Source organism: Salvelinus namaycush, chromosome 28 (assembly GCF_016432855.1).
Source record: "Salvelinus namaycush isolate Seneca chromosome 28, SaNama_1.0, whole genome shotgun sequence".
Lineage (NCBI taxonomy): Eukaryota > Metazoa > Chordata > Actinopteri > Salmoniformes > Salmonidae > Salvelinus > Salvelinus namaycush.
Window position 1 is genome coordinate 23,411,172 of NC_052334.1, and position 21,488 is coordinate 23,432,659.

General features: G+C 43.3%; 1 protein-coding gene across 1 annotated transcript; it reads right to left on the reverse strand.

Annotated features, from left to right (window-relative positions):
• Window positions 1–325: 325 nt before the first annotated feature.
• Window positions 326–21,167, reverse strand: lrrc9 (leucine rich repeat containing 9). Its single transcript, XM_038967720.1, has 33 exons — window positions 21,111–21,167; window positions 20,800–21,018; window positions 20,418–20,558; window positions 20,241–20,304; window positions 20,079–20,149; window positions 18,940–19,122; window positions 18,346–18,501; window positions 18,224–18,246; window positions 18,038–18,166; window positions 10,818–10,949; window positions 10,405–10,584; window positions 10,064–10,181; window positions 9,834–9,969; window positions 9,515–9,655; window positions 9,245–9,369; window positions 8,939–9,127; window positions 8,691–8,810; window positions 8,387–8,578; window positions 8,156–8,281; window positions 7,843–7,983; window positions 7,513–7,690; window positions 7,091–7,311; window positions 6,821–6,943; window positions 6,589–6,719; window positions 6,360–6,468; window positions 6,068–6,207; window positions 5,422–5,558; window positions 4,368–4,585; window positions 3,521–3,589; window positions 2,330–2,455; window positions 1,227–1,410; window positions 758–917; window positions 326–623 (listed from the first exon to the last, which is right to left on the reverse strand). The coding sequence occupies exons 1-33, from the start codon at window positions 21,165–21,167 to the stop codon at window positions 584–586; spliced, it is 4,479 nt and encodes a 1,492-aa protein (XP_038823648.1). The 3' UTR covers window positions 326–583.
• Between the last annotated feature and the right edge of the window lie 321 nt (window positions 21,168–21,488).

Below are 21,488 nucleotides of genomic sequence, written 5' to 3' on the forward strand. Positions count from 1 at the left end.
AGCTTGCCAATTGCCGCTCCCTAGAAACTTGAGACTGTGGCATTGTGTTGTGTGAATCTGTGGCATTGTGTTGTGTGACAAAACTACACATTTTAGAGTGGCCTTTTATTGTCCCAAGCACAAGGTGCACCTTGTAATGATCATGCTGTTTGATCAGCTTCTTGATATGCCACACCTGTCAGGTGGATGGATTATCTTGGCAAAGGAGAAATGCTCACCAACAGGGATGTAAACAAATTTGTGCACAAAATTTGAGAGAAACAAGCTTTTTGTGTGTATGGAACATTTCTGGGATCTTTTATTTCAGCTCATGAAACATGGGACCAACACTTTACATGTTGAGTTGATATTTTTTTTCAGTGTACATTTATAAATAGACAAACTAAAGGAAAGGGGGTTATCCGCAGTTCACTAATCTACAGTCTATGGAGCAGAAGTGAACCGAATTCAGCTGAACAATACCTCCCACTCTTACTCTGCATGTGTGCAATGACCTAAACAGGAGTATCAGGATCCTCCCATTTCTCTACTTCCTTGTGCCCACAGTAGTGTCCCCCATTCCTCTGCCCAAACCCCTGGGGTGCTAAATGGGTGGGGGTTTAGGAGCACCACCACTCTGGAATCTGTAAAAGAAACACAAGCATACAGGTAGGGTTTTACAGTGTATCCTCCGCTCTAGAACACGGACATCTGACCTCAAGACCAAACTAGATTTACTCACTACAACCCAAGGGTCTGAGTTTAGGGCTTTACCCACCTGCTGTCCTGCTCGAGGTTGGTAATCAGGACCCTGTACCCGTTAGGAAGGAGGCCGGTGGATGGCAGGGTACTTGCCATTCCTCTGATCTGCCTAAAGGTCATCTCTGCCTGGGCACTGCGGGCGTGGTTGGCAGCGCTGCTGTGTTTTTGCTTCTTGTCTGAGATGGGAATTAACACAGTTGTGTGGATTAAAGTGCTATCTCTGACCGGATGAGTGTCAAACCCTAATGAGTGGATAACCGAGCCTGAGTCCCATAGCATAGCCTAAGAGAGAGAGAGAAAGACGTATGCTCTCTGTGTTGGTTAACAGCTCTGCCCATCATGGAGGTGAATGAAACATGTGTGTTCCCCATAACCAGACACTTTTAGATTCTAATGTTGGTATTTGATTAATATTGATGAGGATATCATGATGTACTGTGCGGATGTGCCGTGTGTGTGACATTTAATAGGGAGTGCTAACTAACGTTTGGGCGTGTCATGGGGCAGTGCTTCATCCAAGTTGCAGGGCATCACGATCTCATGACCCAGGAAGTGCTGCAGATGCAGTCCTCCACTCAGACTGGTCCCCCGCAGAGGGGCAGTTCGGGACATGAGGGGAAGCAGGCCAGGCAGGTTCATATCCATGCCGGACCCATGAGCCATTGGGCACTGTGGGGAGAAAGGGAGAGACAGTGAATACCACACCAATACTATACCACAAAAGAGGATATACAGCCTACATAAAGCTACTTTGAGTCAGGTGATATTAATGGGTGTCCATAATAAGTGCACATGGGGACATGTTAGCAACACTGTCTCAACTCTCTGACCTCACTAATATGTCCTGCATTGGCTCCCATCTATGCTTCCTGCCTCACTACATCCTCCATAGCTAGTCTCTGCTACACCCACGTTACAGTATGGATGGCTACATTTCTATTGTCTTTCATCACGTGTAAAAATCTAATTAGAGAATGATAATGATCACTCAATAATAATAACAACTGTTGAATGAAAACAAAAAAAAGAGCTGGGTGAGAGCAGGCATAAGCCTGAAACGAACGGGATGGGGGTCAAGAGCAGGAAGAGGGTTTTGAATTTATGTTTTTAATGAGAAAGCCCAGGATCCCCCTCTCCCTCTCGCTCCCAAATACTCTCAACGAGCACAGGGGGCCGGGTTGACCCAGCTAATAGGGGGGCAAATCCATTGGTGCATTATCGGCCGTGCACATTTCATCTAATCAGCAGGATGAACTGAGCTGGCTTAGGCTGCTTTTAATTCAGCACTGGAGGAGCATTACTGCCCCCATCTCTTGTTATGTGCAGATCAAATCAGGGAGACAAACTGGAAGTTTGATCCTTGTGTTTTGGTAGTTGCTGTTTGGTTGTTGTTTTTCTGTACGCTGTTTGAGTTCAAGTTGCATTGCAGTTGACATGATATGGCCAGTTATCTGGCCTTTAACAGAAATTAGGCCTTTGTGGCTTCTTAGGTCGGAGATAGCTGCAGTGGTCGCAGGAGAAGATGCAGTTAAGAAGACAAAGCTCTTACCAACCAGGTGATACACAAAGGCAGTACCATAACTCTCACCTGGACATCTGTGCAGAGTAGCTCAGCCCTGGTCCTCTCCTCCAGGGTGACCATCACCCCATCCAGAACCTGCAGTCTGGAGAGGCGTAGTACCACTGCCGGCCTATGGAGGGATCGCCGGGCCACCTGTGACAACAGAAAACATTTACTCATGTAGGACCTCGGAGTGAAGGCTGTCCTGTAAGGACTAAACTGGCATGGGTCTGTTTGTGAGTCCAACACAGTTCTCTGAATTCACCACCCTCAGAGACCACACTCTCATCATCTCCTATGCCGGCCCCACTAGCCCTACCCTCCCCCCCGTCCAGCTGATGGAACCCTCTGCTCCCCCTTCACAGGGGACAAAGCCATCCTCTCCGGTCAGAGCCCTGTCAGTCCCTACAGGAGGGAAAACTGAACAGAAGAGAAGGAGAGGAGAGATGATCTGGCCAGGGCACATGGGTGCAGCAGTGATCTCATGCGGCTGACAGCAGGGGGTATTGTCTCTGGAGCGGCTGCTGGCTCTCCACCCTGGCAGGATTAAGCCCCATGGGGGAAGGGAAGGGATGGGATGGGTGGGGGCTGTGGGGTAAACAGGCTGGCCCAGCTGAGAAGGCCTCCATGGATGGCAAGCCCTCTGCACTGGGCAATAAGAGCTCTGATCCATGGGCTCCAGATGGGTGCTGAACCCAGGCCAATAGTGTCTGATAACGGTCCTGCCATTTGGTCAGCGGATTTGTCTCTGATGCAGGCCAGTTTGAGGCAAAGCAGATGGTCCATCATGTAATCGCTTAATTTAGAACTACAGAATTGCACTGAGTGTGTGTTTGGTAAAAGTGAGTCTGTGAGCTTGTGTGTGAGAATTTGGGTGAGGGTGTAAATGAGGTAATGTGTGTGTGTGTGTATGTATGTGTGTGTGTGTGAGAGAGTCTGTGTCTCAGTACACATATTTGAAGTGTCCTCTGGCCTCTAAATAAGAGCAGCCAGGTTTGGTCTCTTGGATTTCCATTGCGCACAGAACTCAGGGGCTTTTCAGACAAAATGAACACACACTGAAATGCAGGCGAAGGAGACCCATAATGGGAATAATTTGACAATTTTCATACTGAGCCCTTTCATTCACTGAGCCCTTGCTTGATTGTAGTAATTGTAGCTTCCGGAAGACATACAAGGTTGTAACCGACATTGGTAAAAAAACAAATAGATACTCACAGGATTCCCTACAACTGACAGCTCAATCAGGGAGGGAAGGACTTCTAGCTTGTCCAGCTCTGAGATGTCCTACAGGGAATAGAAAGGAGAGATAAGACATATTATACTGTCTGTCCTACTCACTTCATAGCAGCATGAATTTAACCCCTCCCCAATCCATTAGGGCCAAACCTCATCCACATTTTGAAGCTGTGAGAGAGGAGCGGGGCAGCTTATGGGAGAGATTACATGTGTGATCTTTCATTAATCTCATGAGAGTTTAGGCATCCAAAAGGGGAGCGGGGGCGTCTCTCTCCCCCACGGAACGTGACTGAGCCGGGCTGTGACTCACACAGACCTCCATTAATTGAAAACATGAAAAGATTAAGGAAGAAAAAGAAGCGAATTGGGGAAAAAAGAGACAAAGCACAAATCACCCGCCTGGGGTGAGAATGAGATGTAGGCTGAGACACTGATTACACGTTGCCTTGATTGTTCCTCTCTGTCCTCATACGTATAACCCTGACCTTCAGTCAATGTCGATTCTCCTTAATACTAGCTACCCCCACACACACACCACAGTGGGGTGGTAACGATCTATAATTATGGAACTATATTTCTACCCCCTAGAATACACTGTAGATCAAAATAAAACAGACGCCAAATGCTCTGCACATGATGAGTGCATCACCATAATTCAGTAACTGCTGTACAGGGAGTTTGACTTTGAACTTGGTGGACATTTCCACACTGTGAATGAATGAATTCCTCATTACAGTATATGAATGCATATGAATGGCTCAGTATTGCCAGAAAGTGCAATAACTTGCAGTTGCAGGACACTGGGGGACTGCTGGAGGAGGGGTACCTGTAGTTTGTTCATGCCCAGGAACAGCCTCCTCAGCTCGGTAAGGGGTTGGAGGTGGTTAAGTTCCCGGAGGCGGTTCTCTGCCAGGTGCAGCTCCAGCAGAAAAGCCTGACCAAAAAAGGAGTTCTCCCCCAGGGCCTTGATCCGGTTCCGGTCCAAGACCAGCTCCCGGAGCTGATGCAGACCCTCCAAGCCCTCCACCTGGCTGATCTCATTACCTGAGAGGAGAAGGTAAGATATTACATCAGTAGGTAATTACATGACTACAGATACCCCCTGTTACCAATATGATTTGACTGGGCGGCATCATTGCAAATTACAACACTGTGAATTTCAATCATTAACTCTGAAATTCACTCAGATACTTAAAGGGGAAATCTGAAGTTGAACCAACAACAGAGCGAACTCCCCGCCACTGTTTTTGGTAAACTGCTGAGGGATGGGGCTTGAGCAATGTAACCACATTCATAGACAGAGCTATCGATAGGACTGACCATCCATGCGATTAAAATAATAGTTTTAACCATATTTTGGGGCTATACAGTGTGTGTTTACAATTACATTGTTTACAAACAATGGAATAAAACAAGCTTATATTTTGGGTTCTGATAGGTAACGACAGTTGAACAAAGCTAATGAGGCATTTATAAGTTATAGGTATATATCTATAATTGAAAAGTACAAAAATGTATGTAGTAACTACAGATTGCCATTTTAAAGAGGAACTGGAAAAGGTGCATCTTCTGCCCTGAATCCGTGTGTATAGTGAGTGTGGTCTGTGGTGTGTACAAAGCTGTCTTGACAGGATTATAAACAAACATCCAGGGTGGGATTAGGATCAAACAGTCACTCAACTGAAGAAAACAATAATCAAATGCAAACAATGGCAGACAGAAAAAGGCACTGTTTTCCTGTGACTCATTGCCATGCCCATTTCGTTCCTATTCTTGTTGCATCATCTCCACCTGGACAGGTCTGAGAGAGCCTCGTCTGTTACTGTTACTGAGCTGTACTTTTCATCAGCTTTGAAACCTGAAGGAAGCTGTTACTGTACCTTGGAGGAAGAGTGCTTTGAGATTTGTGAGCCTGCTGAGCTGCAGATTGGCCATATTTGAGATGCCATTGTGGCTCAAATGCAGCACCTCCAGGCTGCTCATTAGTGGCTCTAGGCTGTCCACAGGACCCACTTCCCTGAAAGAGAGGGAAAGAATGGGCACTCTGAGCTTTAGCTGCCACTCTGACTGAATGCACTGCAACTTCTCTCCCCAGTGCCTCATTTAGAAGGCCAGACCTCAGGTGCACAGCAACTCAAGGCAAACCACACAAAAGCCTGACCCCCCCCAAACCCCCTTCACATTTTAAACCTTTTACTTTGTGTAAACTCTCCTCTGGTCTTTTTCAATAGTATCAGTGAAAAGGGAGATTTGTGCTTTTCTGAGAGCAGCTAATAGAAGCCTAAAATCTTTGTCACTTCAACAGCTTCATGCTGCCCCCAAGTGGCTGAAAGTAGAAAAATATACTCTAGTCTATTGCAACAAAGACATGAAATTAGTCCTTTGCCAACCACACAGTATACTGAGAAGACAGAAATGTTTAAAGCTATTCATGAATTGTACATTTACGACTCACAAACTAGGTTTAAAAGTAATACATTTCAATGCCATGTTCAAATAATATACTTTTATCTGTACTGCTGGTACCTGCTGCCTTTTGATGAGCCCTGCTGGCCATAGCCACTGGAGTTCACCTTGTGGTAGAGAATCTGTCTGTTAGTCAGGGGGGCCTGGGCCTTCTGCCTGGGCAGGATGGATTCTATGTGGTTATAGTTCAAACATAGTGCCTACATGGAAGAAAATAAGATTTTATTTTATTGTTGATGGTTTTAAAAAACCTGACAGTGCAACTGATAAATGTAAAATATATGGCACAGATTACATTTTAGAATGGTCGGAAAAGTCTGGCCGGTTGGTAACAATCATTTGGCAGGCCCACCTTGATGTTGGGCAGGTAGACAAGGCCACTGAAGGAGGTGAGGTTGTTGTGCTCCAGGTTGACACTGCGCATGTTGTGGAACAGGTCTGCTGGGGCCAGGTCCACCATACTGGGGAGAAAGGGAACAGTTTATACACACTCACTCTTTCTTTTACTGTCTCTTCTACTCATCTAAAAGGTGACTGAAATACTGTGATGAACTACTACACAGTACACTATGCTCAATGACCTGATGGCACTGGACTGCAGGTTGAGATCAACGACGTCGGAGTAGTTGGAGTGTCCCAGTTTCTCTGCCACCATGTCAGGGGTCAGGCGTCCACCAAACACATCCTTGGCATTTTCACACTCCGTCATTTCCTGTGGATAACAATGACGTCACTTCTGTTTCATCTCAATTCAGCAAAAGTTTTATTTATCTCTAAAACGAATAGCTCTATTTGATTATGACGTAAACATACCACTGCAACCCCATCCAGTGCCTTTAGAGAGGGTAGATGGAACACCACATAAATCCTATAGCTTTCCAGTTTCTCCACTAAAGGATTACCATACAGATCCAAAATGATTAAGTTTGTCAAAGCCTAGAAAGAAATGTAAAAAACAATTATCTTACTTTATTTTAATTTCCACATTGACTATTAGTAACAGTGTATAAAAAACAGCTTTTATGTATCCTGTGGGTTGGTGTACAGTATGTTATCATGCTTGGCTGTGTGAGGTCAGCTCACCTTTAGGTGGTAGATGTCTCGTGTGGAGGTGATGATGTTGTTGCCTATGTACAGCTCGAATAGTGAGCGGGCCCTATGCACCCCGTTCAGGGAGCCAATGCAGTTGTTCTCCACAGACAAGAAGTGGAGGTTGGGCATCCGGTCCAGGACAGTGCCGTCCAGACAGGACAGCTGGTTCCCATTCACACTGAGCTTAGTGAGCTGGTGCAGTTTGGACACACCTGAGAGGACAAAGATAGGGAGGGATATCTCATACATCTTTGATGGACATGATTCCCTTGTTAATACCAAATAATTCTCTCTTCCTTGAATAGACCTAGTGCATTCTGAACCAAGAGTGCCAAGGGTTTTCTATTGTGTTAAAATATATATGACAACACTTAATAATTTGTCATGTGGTGACCATTGAGATTAGGACTGACCGTCTAGCCTAGAGATGCAGTTGTCGTTGAGGGACAGCTCCTCTAGATGCTGGCAGTTGTCCAGACCCTCCACTTTAGAGATGTTGTTGTCATTGAAGGAGGCCCAGCGCAGGTTGACCAGTTTGTCCAGGTTGGTGAGCCTGGAGAGCCTCTGGCTGTCAAGGTTAAGGGCTGTGATCTGCTCAGAGTTCAGAGGTCACTGTTAAGTAAACAGACTGCACTTGTACCGCAGATGAAGCACCTGGAGAGAACCCATAAACCACAAGCTGAAACGAGTACATCTTTATTGTTCCTGGACTCCAGTATTGTGTATATTAGTGTTTGTTTCACCTTGGTGGTCCAGCCTTGCTCTAGGTCTCCAGTGATGTCCCAGGGCGAGGGGCTGAGTTGATCCAGGAGCTGGGCTGCAGAGAGCAGGCTGAGACTGCGGGGACGCTCACTGTCCGTCCGGGAGTGGGCCAGCAGAGATGCCTGTAGCCAGAGTGTGAATCAGACTGAGGAATTACTACTCTCAACACAGACGTTAGACCAAACTTTCTCACGCAGCATGTAACAGCAAAGGTAGCCCACTTACATTAAAGTATTCAACTTATCTGGCAAATTATGAACTAAGAAGAGAGTGATTCTCTTGTCTAACTCTTACCTGGCTGATTCTGGAGCCTGCAGCCATCTGAACAGCAGCGCCTGCCTCTTCCTCTGTCACCAGCATGTCATCCAGGTGTGTAAGGCTAATCAGACGTCCCAGAACCGTCATCCTTACCGCCTCGGGCTGGGACAAACGCATCACTTTCATCAGCACAGTGTCTTATGGTCTTACTATATGGACACTAGACTAGACCAACGTTAAAGCTGGTGGTAGTGTGTGTGGTTTTACCCTATGCCAGGGGTTGTGGCGGGTGTCCAGTCTCAGCAGGGTGGGGGCATGTTTCCGGAGCACAGCAGTCTCCTCCCTAGCGCGGGTCAGCTGGTTCCAGCGCAGGTCCAGTTGATTGAGCCGCCCCAGACCCCTCAGCCCCTCCAGGGTCAGCAGGTGGTTGTAGCTGGCGTCCACAAACTCCAGGTTGGGCTGGAGGAACACAGAGAAACATTATGGAACATATTTGCTGTATGTAGGACTCCAAGTTGAAAATGATTCATGAAGATTGGTCGACCTAAACGCCCCACCCGTCAGAACGCACCATGTGGGAGATGTCATCTAGTTGTGTAAACTCATTGAAGCTGATAGTCAGGCGGCGCAGGGCTGTCAGACGAGAGATCTCCTTCAGCTTACTCAGGCTGTTGCCATGGAGATTCAACACCTTTGACCAGGAAAGAAGAAAGATGAAAGTGGGGCACCAGCACAGTACAGAGAGGATATCAGTGCTAAACCTACTGGGCTAAAGTACCATTATGTGTTAGTCCCTCACTCAGAGGCCTCAACCCTTACTGTAATCTGACTGAGGACGTTGGCCCTGGCTACATTGAGTAAAGTCTTCTCGTCCAGGCTCAGCAGCTTGGGCCGCGGTTTGAGCATGGGCTCCATGTTTAGAGTTTCCTCGTCCAGGTTGATATCGTTGGGAGGGGTGTCGTCTGTGCCTCTGCTGTTGGGCTCTGGGAACGCAGGCTGTGCTCGGTCCTGAGAGGAGGGAACATCATAGTGGTGAGGACAAACGGTTGGTGAATATCAGCACCTGGTTGGTGGGTTTATAAAAATTGGAACATTGAAAGACAAACAGGGTATACTTTTTCCTACCTGCGAGATATACTCAAAGTCGATGAGGTACTCCGGCAGGACAAGCTCACGGTCAAATACAAACCACTGACTCTGTCTCAGACTGCAGTCACAGCCACTGTGGATCTTGGAGGAGCAAGGCCTCTCTATTTGGATAGAAGTCTCAGGTTGGTCAACAATAAGATGGAATAGAAGAATGTTGACTTTTGCTGGCTGTTTCCATTCTACTGTCACCAGTAAAAAACTGGTTGTTCTGAAAAGTAACAGTTGTGATATTTCACATGACATTACCTCCATTTGTCTTATGGACCTGCTCTGGGCTCACATTGCGGTAAACAGAGTGAGCTTTGGGGTAGTTGAGGGCGTCCACTGAATCCCCTTCATGGATGGGGAAGCTGCGGCCCAGGAACACTTTGGACACTATGAGCTGACCTTGAAACAGGAGGAGAGTTTGAATAATTCCATTTCAGTTTCTCTGACACAGGTTCATTAAAAGCAAAAAAATATAATTTGTACATTTACATTTTTATCCTGATTTATATCCTCAAGGTTTCATTAGCAATACAAATTCATTGAAGTGTGTGAAAGGATGAAATAGGACCATACAGACCATGTCTGAAAAGAAGAGGGTCTATGCTCTGCTTGGAGGTGCCTTGGTTGGCCTGTCGCTGTGTGTACTGAATCCTGGGGCTGTCCATCACACTCAGGCTGTTAGACAAGGGTACAGCTCTCTCTCTGCCCAGGGCCTAACACAGACACAAGACACATGACAGTGTCAAGAACTAAAATAATGACACAATCTCAGGCATAGTGTACAGTCTAAATAAGCAATATGTGTACCTTATACATATCTGCTGTTTTAAAGCCGTCCTCTGGAATGTGCAACATCTCATTCTTCTCACTGGTTCTTTCAGGATCAGACACATAGAACAGGTACTCCAGCCAGCGTTTGTAATTCCTGCACAGATGGAACTGCAGTCAGATAAATGTAAATACTGTCAAAATATTTCAGTTTATGTGGTCTGTTATCAAAAAACATAAATGTTCAACTACTTCTGTGTAATATTAGACATAGACATAATACTGAAGAGCTGAGGTGAATATCATAGAGAAAAGGAACGCTGTGTGTAGAAGAAAGAGGTGCCATTTTAAGATTTAACAGTCTCATCATGGGAATTCACTGTGAGAACATTGTCGACTCCTCGCTGGCCAACAGGGTATGAAGCTTGTCCTCGAAACGAAGCCGCAGAGAACGGTTATGGATGCGGATGATACGGTTGATCTTAATGCCAGTGATGCCATGAGCCTTGTAGTCCCACGCACAGAACCGTGAGAGCAGAAGGTCATAACAGGAAGTGAACCTGTTGGGAGGAGAGAGAAAACAGTGGACTCAGTAGCTAAATGCTGCAAATCACCGACATAAATCATCTACACAAATCACCTACACAAATGAGGTAAACTCAAGACAGATCAGTCCGAAAAAACTTGGATGAAACATATCATTACATGATCTAGTACTATATGATCACATAAGTAATTTCCCTGCAGGTACCCTAGCTAATGTCACTGTTATGTAAAAGGAGATCATTTGTACCAGGGGTCTGTGGAGCAGCCCTCTTCAAACCGAATATTCCCCACTGTCTCAAGCTCCATCAGCAGAAAGTAGACCATCATCTCGTTCCTTTTGGTGGCTTGGGCCAAGTCCCGCTGGTAACAGGACTCAATCCTGCAAAAACAAGATAAAAACACTCTCCTTTTCACACTTCATTATCTTAGTGCCAATAGAAAGCTTACATATAAACAAGAATGCCAAATGAGACTGTATTAAACCCTTCTAAACTCAAAGAAGTTTAGAAATTCTCAGAATGGCGCCGTTTTACGGGCTCTAACCAATTGTGCTATTTTGTGTGTTTTTTCATATTGTTTGTAATTTATTTTGTACATAATGTTGATGCTACCGTCTCTTATGACCGTAAAGAGCTTCTGGATATCAGAACAGCGATTACTCACCTCGAACTGGACAAAGATTTTTTATTTAATGAGCTGACGCGAATGATATAATGTTGCTCCCCGACAAGGCCCAAATCCCCGTCATTCGCATGAAGAAAATAAGGAAATACAGGGGGCGGAGATCAGGGTGCCTAGTGAGAATTAGTCAGCAAGTGGGTAACCCGCCTCTACCATCCGTTCTATTAGCCAACGTGCAATCACTGGAGAATAAACTGGATGAGCTCCATTCGAGACTATCCGACCAACGGAACATTAAAAACTGTAATATCTTATGTTTCACCGAGTCGTAGCTGAACAACGACACGTATAACGTACAGTTGGCTTGGTTTTCCGTACATCGGCAGGACAGAGCAGCTACGTCTGGTATGACGAGGGGTGGGGGTGTGCGTCTATTTGTCAATAACAGCTGGTGCACAATGTCTAATATTAAGGTAGTCTCAAGGTATATGCTCGCCTGAGGTAGACTACCTCATGATAAGCTGTAGACCGCACTATCTACCAATAGAGTTTATCTATATTTTTCGTAGCCATCTATTTACCACCACAAACCAACGCTGGCACTAAGACCGCTCTCAACAAGCTGTATAAAGCCATAAGCAAACAAGAAAATGTTCATACAGAAGCGGCGCTCCTAGTAGCCGGGGACTTTAAAACCTTTCTCGCTCCGGGGTTCCGCTAGCGGAACACCCACAACATTCCGCGCGCGAAATTCAAAAATATTTTTTTGAAATATTTTACTTCCACACATTAACAAGTCCAATACAGCAAATGAAAGATAAACATCTTGTGAATCCAGCCAACATGTCCGATTTTTAAAATGTTTTACAGCGAAAACACAATATATATTTATGTTAGCTCACCACAATAGCCAAACACACAACGCCATTTATTCACCGCTAACATAGCTTTCACAAAATCCACAAATAGAGATAAAATTAATCACTAACCTTTGAACAACTTCATCAGATGACAGTCTTATAACATCATGTTATACAATACACTTATGTTTTGTTCGAAAATTTGCATATTTATAGGTATAAATCGTAGTTTTACATTGTGAATACGGCGCCATAATGCACCAAATTGTCCGGAGAAATTTTGGACAGTCACGTAATCTAACCAAAAAACTCATCATAAACTTTACTAAAAAATACATGTTGTACAGCAAATGAAAGATACACTGGTTCTTAATGCAACCGCTGTGTTAGATTTAAAAAAAATAACTTTAGTACAAAGTACAGCATGCAATATTCTGAGACAGCGCCCAGCAATTCTCCGCCATGTTGGAGCCAACATATTCCACAAAAATACGAAATAACATCATAAATATTCTCTTACCTTTGATGATCTTCCATCAGAATGTAGTGCAAGGAGTCCTAGTTCCACAATAAATCGTTATTTTGTTTTAGAATGTCCATTTCTTCTGTCGAATTAGCAACTTTGGCTAGCATTGTGGAGGGCACATGTCCATCAACTCTTGGCGCATGGAACGAAAAATTCCAAAAGTCACAATAAACATCGAATAAACTGGTCAAACTCAGTTGAAAATCCATCTTTATGATGTTTTTCTCATATGTATCCAATAAATTCCAAGACGGAGTATTTCGTTGTGTATACCTAACGCATTTCAGAAGACAATGTGGGGTTCCCTGGTGCGTGGCTAAATACTGCCAATAGGGCAGACCTGTCACTCCAAAAGCTCTCATTCGGTCTCACATCAAGCTAGACACCCCATTCAACATTCTACTGCCTGTTGACATCTAGTGGAAGGCGTATGAAGTGGATACAGATCCATAAATATAAGGCAATTGAATAGACAAGGCCTGACACAGAGCCCCATTTTCAGAATTTTCACTTCCTGTTTGGAAGTTTGCTGCCAAATTAGTTCTGTTTTACTCACAGATATAATTCAAACAGTTTTAGAAACTTCAGTGTTTTCTATCCAATAGTAATAATAATATGCATATCGTATGATCTAGAACAGAGTACGAGGCCGTTTAATTTGGGCACGATTTTTTCCCAAAGTGAAAACAGCGCCCCCTATTCACTAAGAGGTTTTTAATGCAGGGAAACTTAAATCCGTTTTACCTCATTTCTACCAGCATGTCACGTGCAACCAGAGGAAAAAAACTCTAGACCACCTTTACTCCACACAATTCTATCCTCCTGATTCCTGCTTACAAGCAAAAATGAAAGCAGGAAATACCAGTGACTCGCTCAATACGGAAGTGGTCAGATGACGAGGATGCTACGCTACAGATCTGTTTTGCTAGCTCAGACTGGAATATGTTCCGGGATCCATCAAATAGCATTAAGGAGTTTACCACCTCAGTCACCGGCTTCATCAATAAATGCATCAACGACGTTGTCCCCACAGTGACCGGACGTACATATCCCAACCAGAAGCCATGGATAACAGGCAACATCCGCACAGAGCTAAAGGCTAAAGTTGCCACTTTCAAGGAGCGGGACACTAATCCGGACACTTATAAGAAACCCTGCTATGCCCTCAATCTCAATCCCACTCCACACTGCCCTGTCCCACCTGGGCAAACGGACACCTATTTGAGAATGCTGTTCATTGAAAACAGCTCAGCGTTCAACACCATAGTGCCCACAAAGCTCATCACTATGCTAAGGACCCTGGGACTAAACACCCTCCTCTGCAACTGGATCCTCGACGTCCTGACAGCCCCCCCCCCCCCAGGTGGTAAGGGTAGGGAACAACACATCTGCCTCTCTGGTCCTCAACATGGGGGCCCCTCAGGGGTGCGTGCTTAGTCCCCTCCTGTACTCCCTGTTCACCACGACTGCATGGCCAAGCACGACTCCAACACCATCATTAAGTTTGCTGACGACATAACAGTGGTAGGCCTGATCACTGACATTGATGAGACAGCCTATAGGGAGGAGGTCAGAGACCTGGCAGTATGGTGCAAGGACAACAACCTCTCCCTCAATGTGTTCAAGACAAAGGAGATGATCGTGGACTACAGGACAAGGAGGGCCGAACACGCCACTATTCACATCAACAGGGCTGTAGTGGAGCAGGTTGAGAGTTTCAAGTTCCTTGGTGTCCACAAGACCAACAAACTATCATGGTCCAAACACACCAAGAAAGTCGTGAAGAGGGCACGACAAGGCCTTTTCCCCCTCAGGAGACTGAAAAGATTTGGCATGGGTCCCCAGGTCCTCAAAATGTTATACAGTTGCACCATTGAGAGCTTCCTGACTGGTTGCATCACTGCCTGGTATGGCAACTGCTCGGCGTCTGACCGCAAGGCACTACAGAGGTTCGTGCGTACGGCTCTGTACATCACCGGGGCCAAGCTTCCTGCCATCCAGGACCTCTATACCAGGCGGTGTCAGAGGAAGGCCCTGAAAATTGTCAAAGACTCCAGCCACCCTAGTCATAGACTGTTCTACCACACGGCAAGTGGTACCGGAGCGCCAAGTCCAGGTCCAAGAGGGTTCTAAACAGCTTCTACCCCCAAGCCATAAGACTCCTGAACAGCTAATCAAATGGCTACCCAGACTATTTGCGTTGCCCCTCCCATATTCTACGCTGCTGCTACTCTGTTATTATCTATGCATAGTCACTTTAATAACTGTACCTACATGTACACTTGAAGACAGAAGTTTACATACACCTTAGCCAAATACATTTAAACATTTTTCACAATTCTTGACATTTAATCCTAGTAAAAAGTTAGGATCACCACTTTATTTTAAGAATGTGAAATGTCAGAATAATAGTAGAGAGAATGATTTATTTCAGCTTTTATTTCTTTCATCACATTCCCAGTGGGTCAGAAGCTTACATACACTCAATTAGTATTTGATAGCATTGCCTTTAAATTGTTTAACTTGGGTCAAACGTTTCGGGTAGCCTTACACAAGCTTCCCACAATAAGTTAGGTGCATTTTGGCCCATTCCTCCTGACAGAGCTGGTGTAACTGAGTCAGGTTTGTAGGCCTCCTCACTCGCACACGCTTTTTCAGTTCTGCCCACAAATTTTCTATAGGATTGAGGTCAGGGCTTTGTGATGGCCACTCCAATACCATGACTTTGTTGTCCTTAAGTCATTTTGCCACAACTTTGGAAGTATGCTTGGGGTCATCGTCCATTCGGAAGACCTATTTGCGACCAACCTTTAACCTCCTGACTGATGTCTTGAGATGTTGCTTCAATATATCTACATAATTTTCCTGCCTCATGATGCCATCTATTTTGTGAAGCGCACCAGTCCCTCCTGCAGCAAAGCACCCCGACAACATGATGCTGCCACCGCCGTGCTTCACGGTTGGGATGGTGTTCTTTGGCTTGCAAGCCTCCCCCTTTTTCCTCCAAACATAACGATGGTCATTATGGCCAAACAGTTCTATTTTTGTTTCATCAGACCAGAGGACATTTCTCCAAAAAGTACGATCTTTGTCCCCATGTGCAGTTGCAAACCGTAGTCTGGCTTTTTTATGGCGGTTTTGGAGCAGTGGCTTCTTCCTTGCTGAGTGGCCTTTCAGGTTATGTCGATATAGGACTCGTTTTACTGTGGATATAGATACTTGTACTTGGATATTTGTACCTGTTTCCTCCAGCATCTTCACAAGGTCCTTTGCTGTTGTTCTGGGAATGATTTGCACTTTTCGCACCAAAGTACGTTCATCTCTAGGAGACAGAACGTGTCACCTTCCTGAGCGGTATGACGGCTGCGTGGTCCCATGGTGTTTATACTTGCGTACTATTGTTTGTACAGATGAACGTGGTACCTTCAGGCGTTTGGAAATTGCTCACAAGGATGAACCAGACTTGTGGAGGTCTACAATTCTTTTTCTGAGGTCTTAGCTGATTTCTTTTGATTTTCCCATGATGTCAAGCAAAGAGGCACTGAGTTTGAAGGTAGGCCTTGAAATACATCCACAGGTACACCTCCAATTGACTCAAATGATGTCAATTAGCCTATCAGAAGCTTCTAAAGCCATGACATCATTTTCTGGAAGTTTCCAAGCTGTTTAAAGGCACAGTCAACTTAGTGTATGTAAACTTCTGACCCACTGGAATTGTGATACAGTGAATTATAAGTTAAATAATCTGTCTGTAAACAATTGTTGGAAAAATTACTTGTGTCATGCACAAAGTAGATGTCCTAACCGACTTGCCAGAACTAGTTTGTTAACAAGAAATTTGTGGAGTGGTTGAAAAACGAGTTTTAATGACTCCAACCTAAGTGTATGTAAACTTCCGACTTCAACTGTATGCATGCACCACTTTTCCGTTTTTATTTCTTTATTTTTTTAAACAAGTTATTTTTTTCACTTCACCAATTTGGACTATTTTGTGTATGTCCATTACATGAATTCCAAATATAAATCCATTTAAATTACAGGTTGTAATGCAGTAAAATAGGAAAAACGCCAATACTTTTGCAAGGCACTGTATGTGGGACTGATACCAGTGTGGAAGAGCTGGTCACTTTTAAAGGACTTTGTGAATGATTACCTTGCCAATAGGACGATTGAATATTATTGTCTTGCAGAAAATATTTTTTGGTGTGAGTTTCCTCCAAATACATGATGTGGTAGGAATCGTGAGACATCATCATTACACCTGTTAATACTTAGATTTAAAACAAAGTTATAAAAAATATTTCTTATTGTAACAGCAAGTAAAATATGCCCTTTGTGTTTTATAGAAATGCAAGGTGTTTAATGTGAATGATTTTATGCTTACTGCTAATGTTTTTTATACTGTCTATTTTTTCATGTTTTCTAAAAATTCATTTTAAGTATATTTCTTTTTTAAATGGTCTAGGATGGATGGATATTTCGAAGATAAATACACAACACAGAGGACTAAAGGTCAAGAGGACTAAAAGTCAATAGAGTACTAACGATCAATGGATCACGATGGATACATGTCACTCATTGCAAGGTTTTTTCTGTAAAAGGGGATTAATGATCAATGGGTCAGAGACATGGGAGGAATTTCAGTCTGGAACTCATAGCTACATGGCAAGTTCTCATTGGTCCAAATTGTTTATACATTGAGCCTGAAATAGGATACTTGTTATTTGGCCATTGGCCAAGTTTTATTGCAAGGAATTCTAATTGGTCAACCACAAGCTAGGGTTGGGTTATAAATGACATCCTGTTTCCTTTGTTCTGTGGAGAGAATCACTGAAGACAGTGAAGAATGAACATCTACCTCTCAGCATAACATCTATGATTTGTCCTCTTTGAATAAACCTATTTAATACATGTATCCATACCCTACATTACTCATCTCATATGTATATACTGTACTCTATACCATCTACTGCATCTTGCCTATGCCGTTCTGTACCATCACTCATTCATATATCTTTATGTACATATTCTTTATCCCTTTACACTTGTGTGTATAAGGTAGTAGTTGTGGAATTGTTAGGTTAGATTACTTGTTGGTTATTACTGCATTGTCGGAACTAGAAGCACAAGCATTTCGCTACACTCGCATTAACATCTGCTAACCATGTGTATGTGACAAATAAAATTTGATTTGATTTGATTTATTTTTCTCCCCCTGATTTGCTTTGGGGTCTGTGTTATTTATTTATTATTATGATTTTTTCAACTTTAATTTATTTAATAAATATTTTCTTAACTCTATTTTCTTAAAACTGCATTGTTGGTTGAGGGCTTGTAAGTAAGCATTTCACGGTAAGGTCTACTACACCTGTTGTATTCGACGCATTTGACAAATATAATTTGATTTTAGATTTATACACTCTTGGAGGTCTAATCCATTATTAATGTACATGAACTCACTCCTCCAGCTTCCTGTTCCAAAATTGCAACCTCTCCTTCAGGGTGTCCAGCTTGGAGAGGATCTTGTGTTCCAGGCCGGGGTCGCGGGTGATGTCAGCAAGGGTGTCACTGCGGTCCCCTGAGCCCTCACTCAGCGGTGACAGTCCATCCTCCCAGGTACGGGCCGAATTCCTGCACAGAGCCTGCACCTCCGACAGCTCACACTCCAGCTGCTCAAGACACCAACACAATAGTCATATTAAGCACCACTGTAAATATATGACATATGCATCAAAAGTCCATTGTTGAGGGCATAGTGTTGTACGGACGTTTTTGAGGGCATAATTGAGAGCTCTGATGCGGTCCTCTGGCAGCTGTAAGAGATTCCTCTTGTTCTCCAGCAGATTGGCCTGGGTCTCTGCCAGGTTCCTCTGGGCTGTCCGCACACGCATGTTGTAGTACATCATCTTCTTAATCACAGTGGACTGGAATGAACAGATGTTACAATGTACTGTATGCAATGGAACCCCTTTATTTATACCATAGTTCATTAGACTGTAATTACAAGATTAGAAAAAAAACAACACCGGAAAAATACATCCATCATCAGAGTTCAGGGACGACTTATTAAACAAATGCTTTAATCTCTCAGTAATAGAGAGTATCAGACATTAAGATCCTATTAAATTACTAGAGGGATTATGTCATAAACCCTCAAAGTTCCAGAATGGTGTGGTAATGGCAGCCATTTTGGTCAGGGAGAAATTCTACTTCTTTACCAAAATGGCTGATCTTTAATACTGTTATAAAATAAGTGATGTCCATTCTAGTATTCTAATTGCTAATTCTATGCTATCACAGCCCTGGAGCCTGCACAGTGACAACAGTTACGAAAGCTGACCCTTGGGACTATTGACCTGTACCTCAGCAGCGTCCTTCAAATGCTTGCTGGAGACGTCGTAGGTGTCAAGCCGCTGGAGGCCTGGCATGTGGTAGAGCACGTGGGTGGCATAGTTACACAGCAGACATACTGGGGTGGGACTTGACTGGGGGTCCTTCAGTCCCAACTCTCTCAGACAGGTCAATGGGGCCAGGAGGGTCAGCTCCTGTTACACAAGACGATAACATGATGTTGATGCTTAAGAGGGACACATTTAAAAACACTAAACTGAAGCATGCACAACCCTGATTGGCACTCAACCCCACTAATGGTTTTGATGCTGTATATCTGTGAGGAGGGCATCTCCTTAATGGATTTACATTAACATAATTGATTGATGAGATGATTGGATTTCTACTTGTTTGCTGGTGGGGAGTTACTCTGAGGTTTCAAGGTAGATCATAGAGGACCAACTGTTCCTTCACCCAAACTCAAGCCATACCTGACATTCTGTATACTGTATGTTGTAAGAATATGGTAAAACATATATTTTTTAACACAATTTTATGCATAATTTTGTGGGAATCTCCCTTTAACCCTGCCACAGTACAAAAGACACATGCAAATTTGATACAGTTAATTCATGCAGCTCAATGAAATTAGTGTTTGAGTGAATGAAAATTAGTGTTTGTATTATTTGAAAAGAGAAGGACTTATTTCCTTATTTTTCTTTTTAACAGGCAACTAAAGGAGAAATGTCATATCAAAATGGCAAAGATGGTAAGCTTCAGATGAATTGTGCAACAGTTAAAATCAGCAGATATTTCTGTACTGCCGTAGCAATAGGCCTTCGACATAGATAAAATACAGGGAATTGCTGTAATCAGCTCTTTCAAAATCAAAGAGACCCGGGGAAATAGGAAACTATCGAGACTGACGGCCAATCAATAATAATACCCAATCCTTTGTCGGGTGACTGATTTCTACATTGTTGACTAGAATAAAGGTTTGAATGAATTATCATATATAGAATCTACTATAAATTAGGCAATCAAGATGTTCGACTGAAAAGCAAGCCTGTAATTCACCATATGCAAAGGTGGTAGTCAGATATTAGATTGAGAAGGTGCAGAATTACAACCTTCCATTATTTGAAAATAGTTTCATGTTTTTTTTTCTTACCTTAAAAGAGCAGATCTTGTTCCCAGATAAATTCAGATTTTCAATGCTGATATTAGGATCAAGACTGTGTCCTGTGAAACAGATATAATAATTATCATTATAAATACATCAAAGATGTAATCTGTCAAGTTTATAGCCATTGGAGATGAACCTTCAACTCACCTATCTTCTCAATGTTATTGTCAGCTAAATTCAGCTCTCTCAGCTTTTGAAGTCTGTTTAATCCCTTTAAACAGGTATGAAGAAAGGATGAGACATCTAAAAAAAATGCAGATTTCAACAAAACCAATCTATACAGATTATGAGGTGCATTTACATGACACAGAAATGCATCCATACCTCTATGTGAGTGATGAAGTTATTGTTAAGCCACAGCACCTGTAGATTGACAAGTGACTCCAAATTCTCAATCTTACTGATCTGATTGTCATAGAGGTACAGCTTCTGTAACTGATGGCAATTCTGAAGTCCAGAAATGTCCTACAATAATGAAAATAAATACCCCCCCCAAAAAGTATTGTTGGTATTAAAGATAAAAATGCAAATCCTAGCTAGATACAGTTATTTTGCAGACATTTTGCAGTCTATTCTGAATTGAGAAATCAAAGATGCTCAGTTTTGATGGTCAATATAATTCTGTTTTAGATACTCTTTAGATGAAAACTCTACACACATCTCCAAGATGTCAGCATGAAGGAATGAAGAGAAACCTGGATCTTACTGTCAGCTGGCATTCCACCACCCAGAACTCCCGAAGCAGGGGACAGGACTCAAGGCCCTTGATGTGACTGATACTCTGGCCTACCAATGTGAGCTGGCACAGCCTTGGAAAAAGGGAGAGGCCAACCATACGAGGATAACCTGAGAAGAACACCTCCAGGGCTGTGATGCTGCTACCTTCCTGGGGTATCTTCTCATAAGACACCCCATTGGCAATACACTGTTGAGGTACAAAAAAAGTGTCTCCACAAGCCAAACAGAAAATGACACTAGTTTTAATCATAAGTATCTGGTTGACACAAAATTACTCACCAGTTCTTTGACAGCCTCCTCATCACCATTATGTCTTTGCTTTTCACTCTGTATCATGTTGTTCTGTGCTGAAATATAAGCAATTGTTGATCATGTCATGTATAGCTAAAATAAGGAACATTGCTAAACTTAGCTTGTCTTGGTTTGGGGGCTGTAGGGGGTTGTCTGGGTAATCTTACCTATCAGTAAACAAGCATCTGAAAAAAATCATAAAATTTACCGTTAGCTAAAATTTGAGGACAGATAAGAGATAGAAAACATTTAATATAAGTACAAATAGCAAGAATACGTGATTTGTGTCACGCAATAATTAGTTTACTAGCTAGCTACGTTAGCTCTAGCTAAGCTAACGTCGATAGCGGACTAGCTAACTGTAAC

Coding starts and splice junctions, on each gene's coding strand:
- lrrc9 (XM_038967720.1), bottom strand. CDS start 21,167: ATGATACAGAGTGAAAAGCAAAGACATAATGGTGATGAGGAGGCTGTC. Junction 18,167..18,223: donor GAGTGTGAGCTGTCGGAGGT/GCAGGCTCTGTG, acceptor GTCACCGCTGAG/TGAGGGCTCAGGGGACCGCA. Junction 3,590..4,367: donor TGGGCATGAACAAACTACAG/GTACCCCTCCTC, acceptor TATTCCCTGTAG/GACATCTCAGAGCTGGACAA.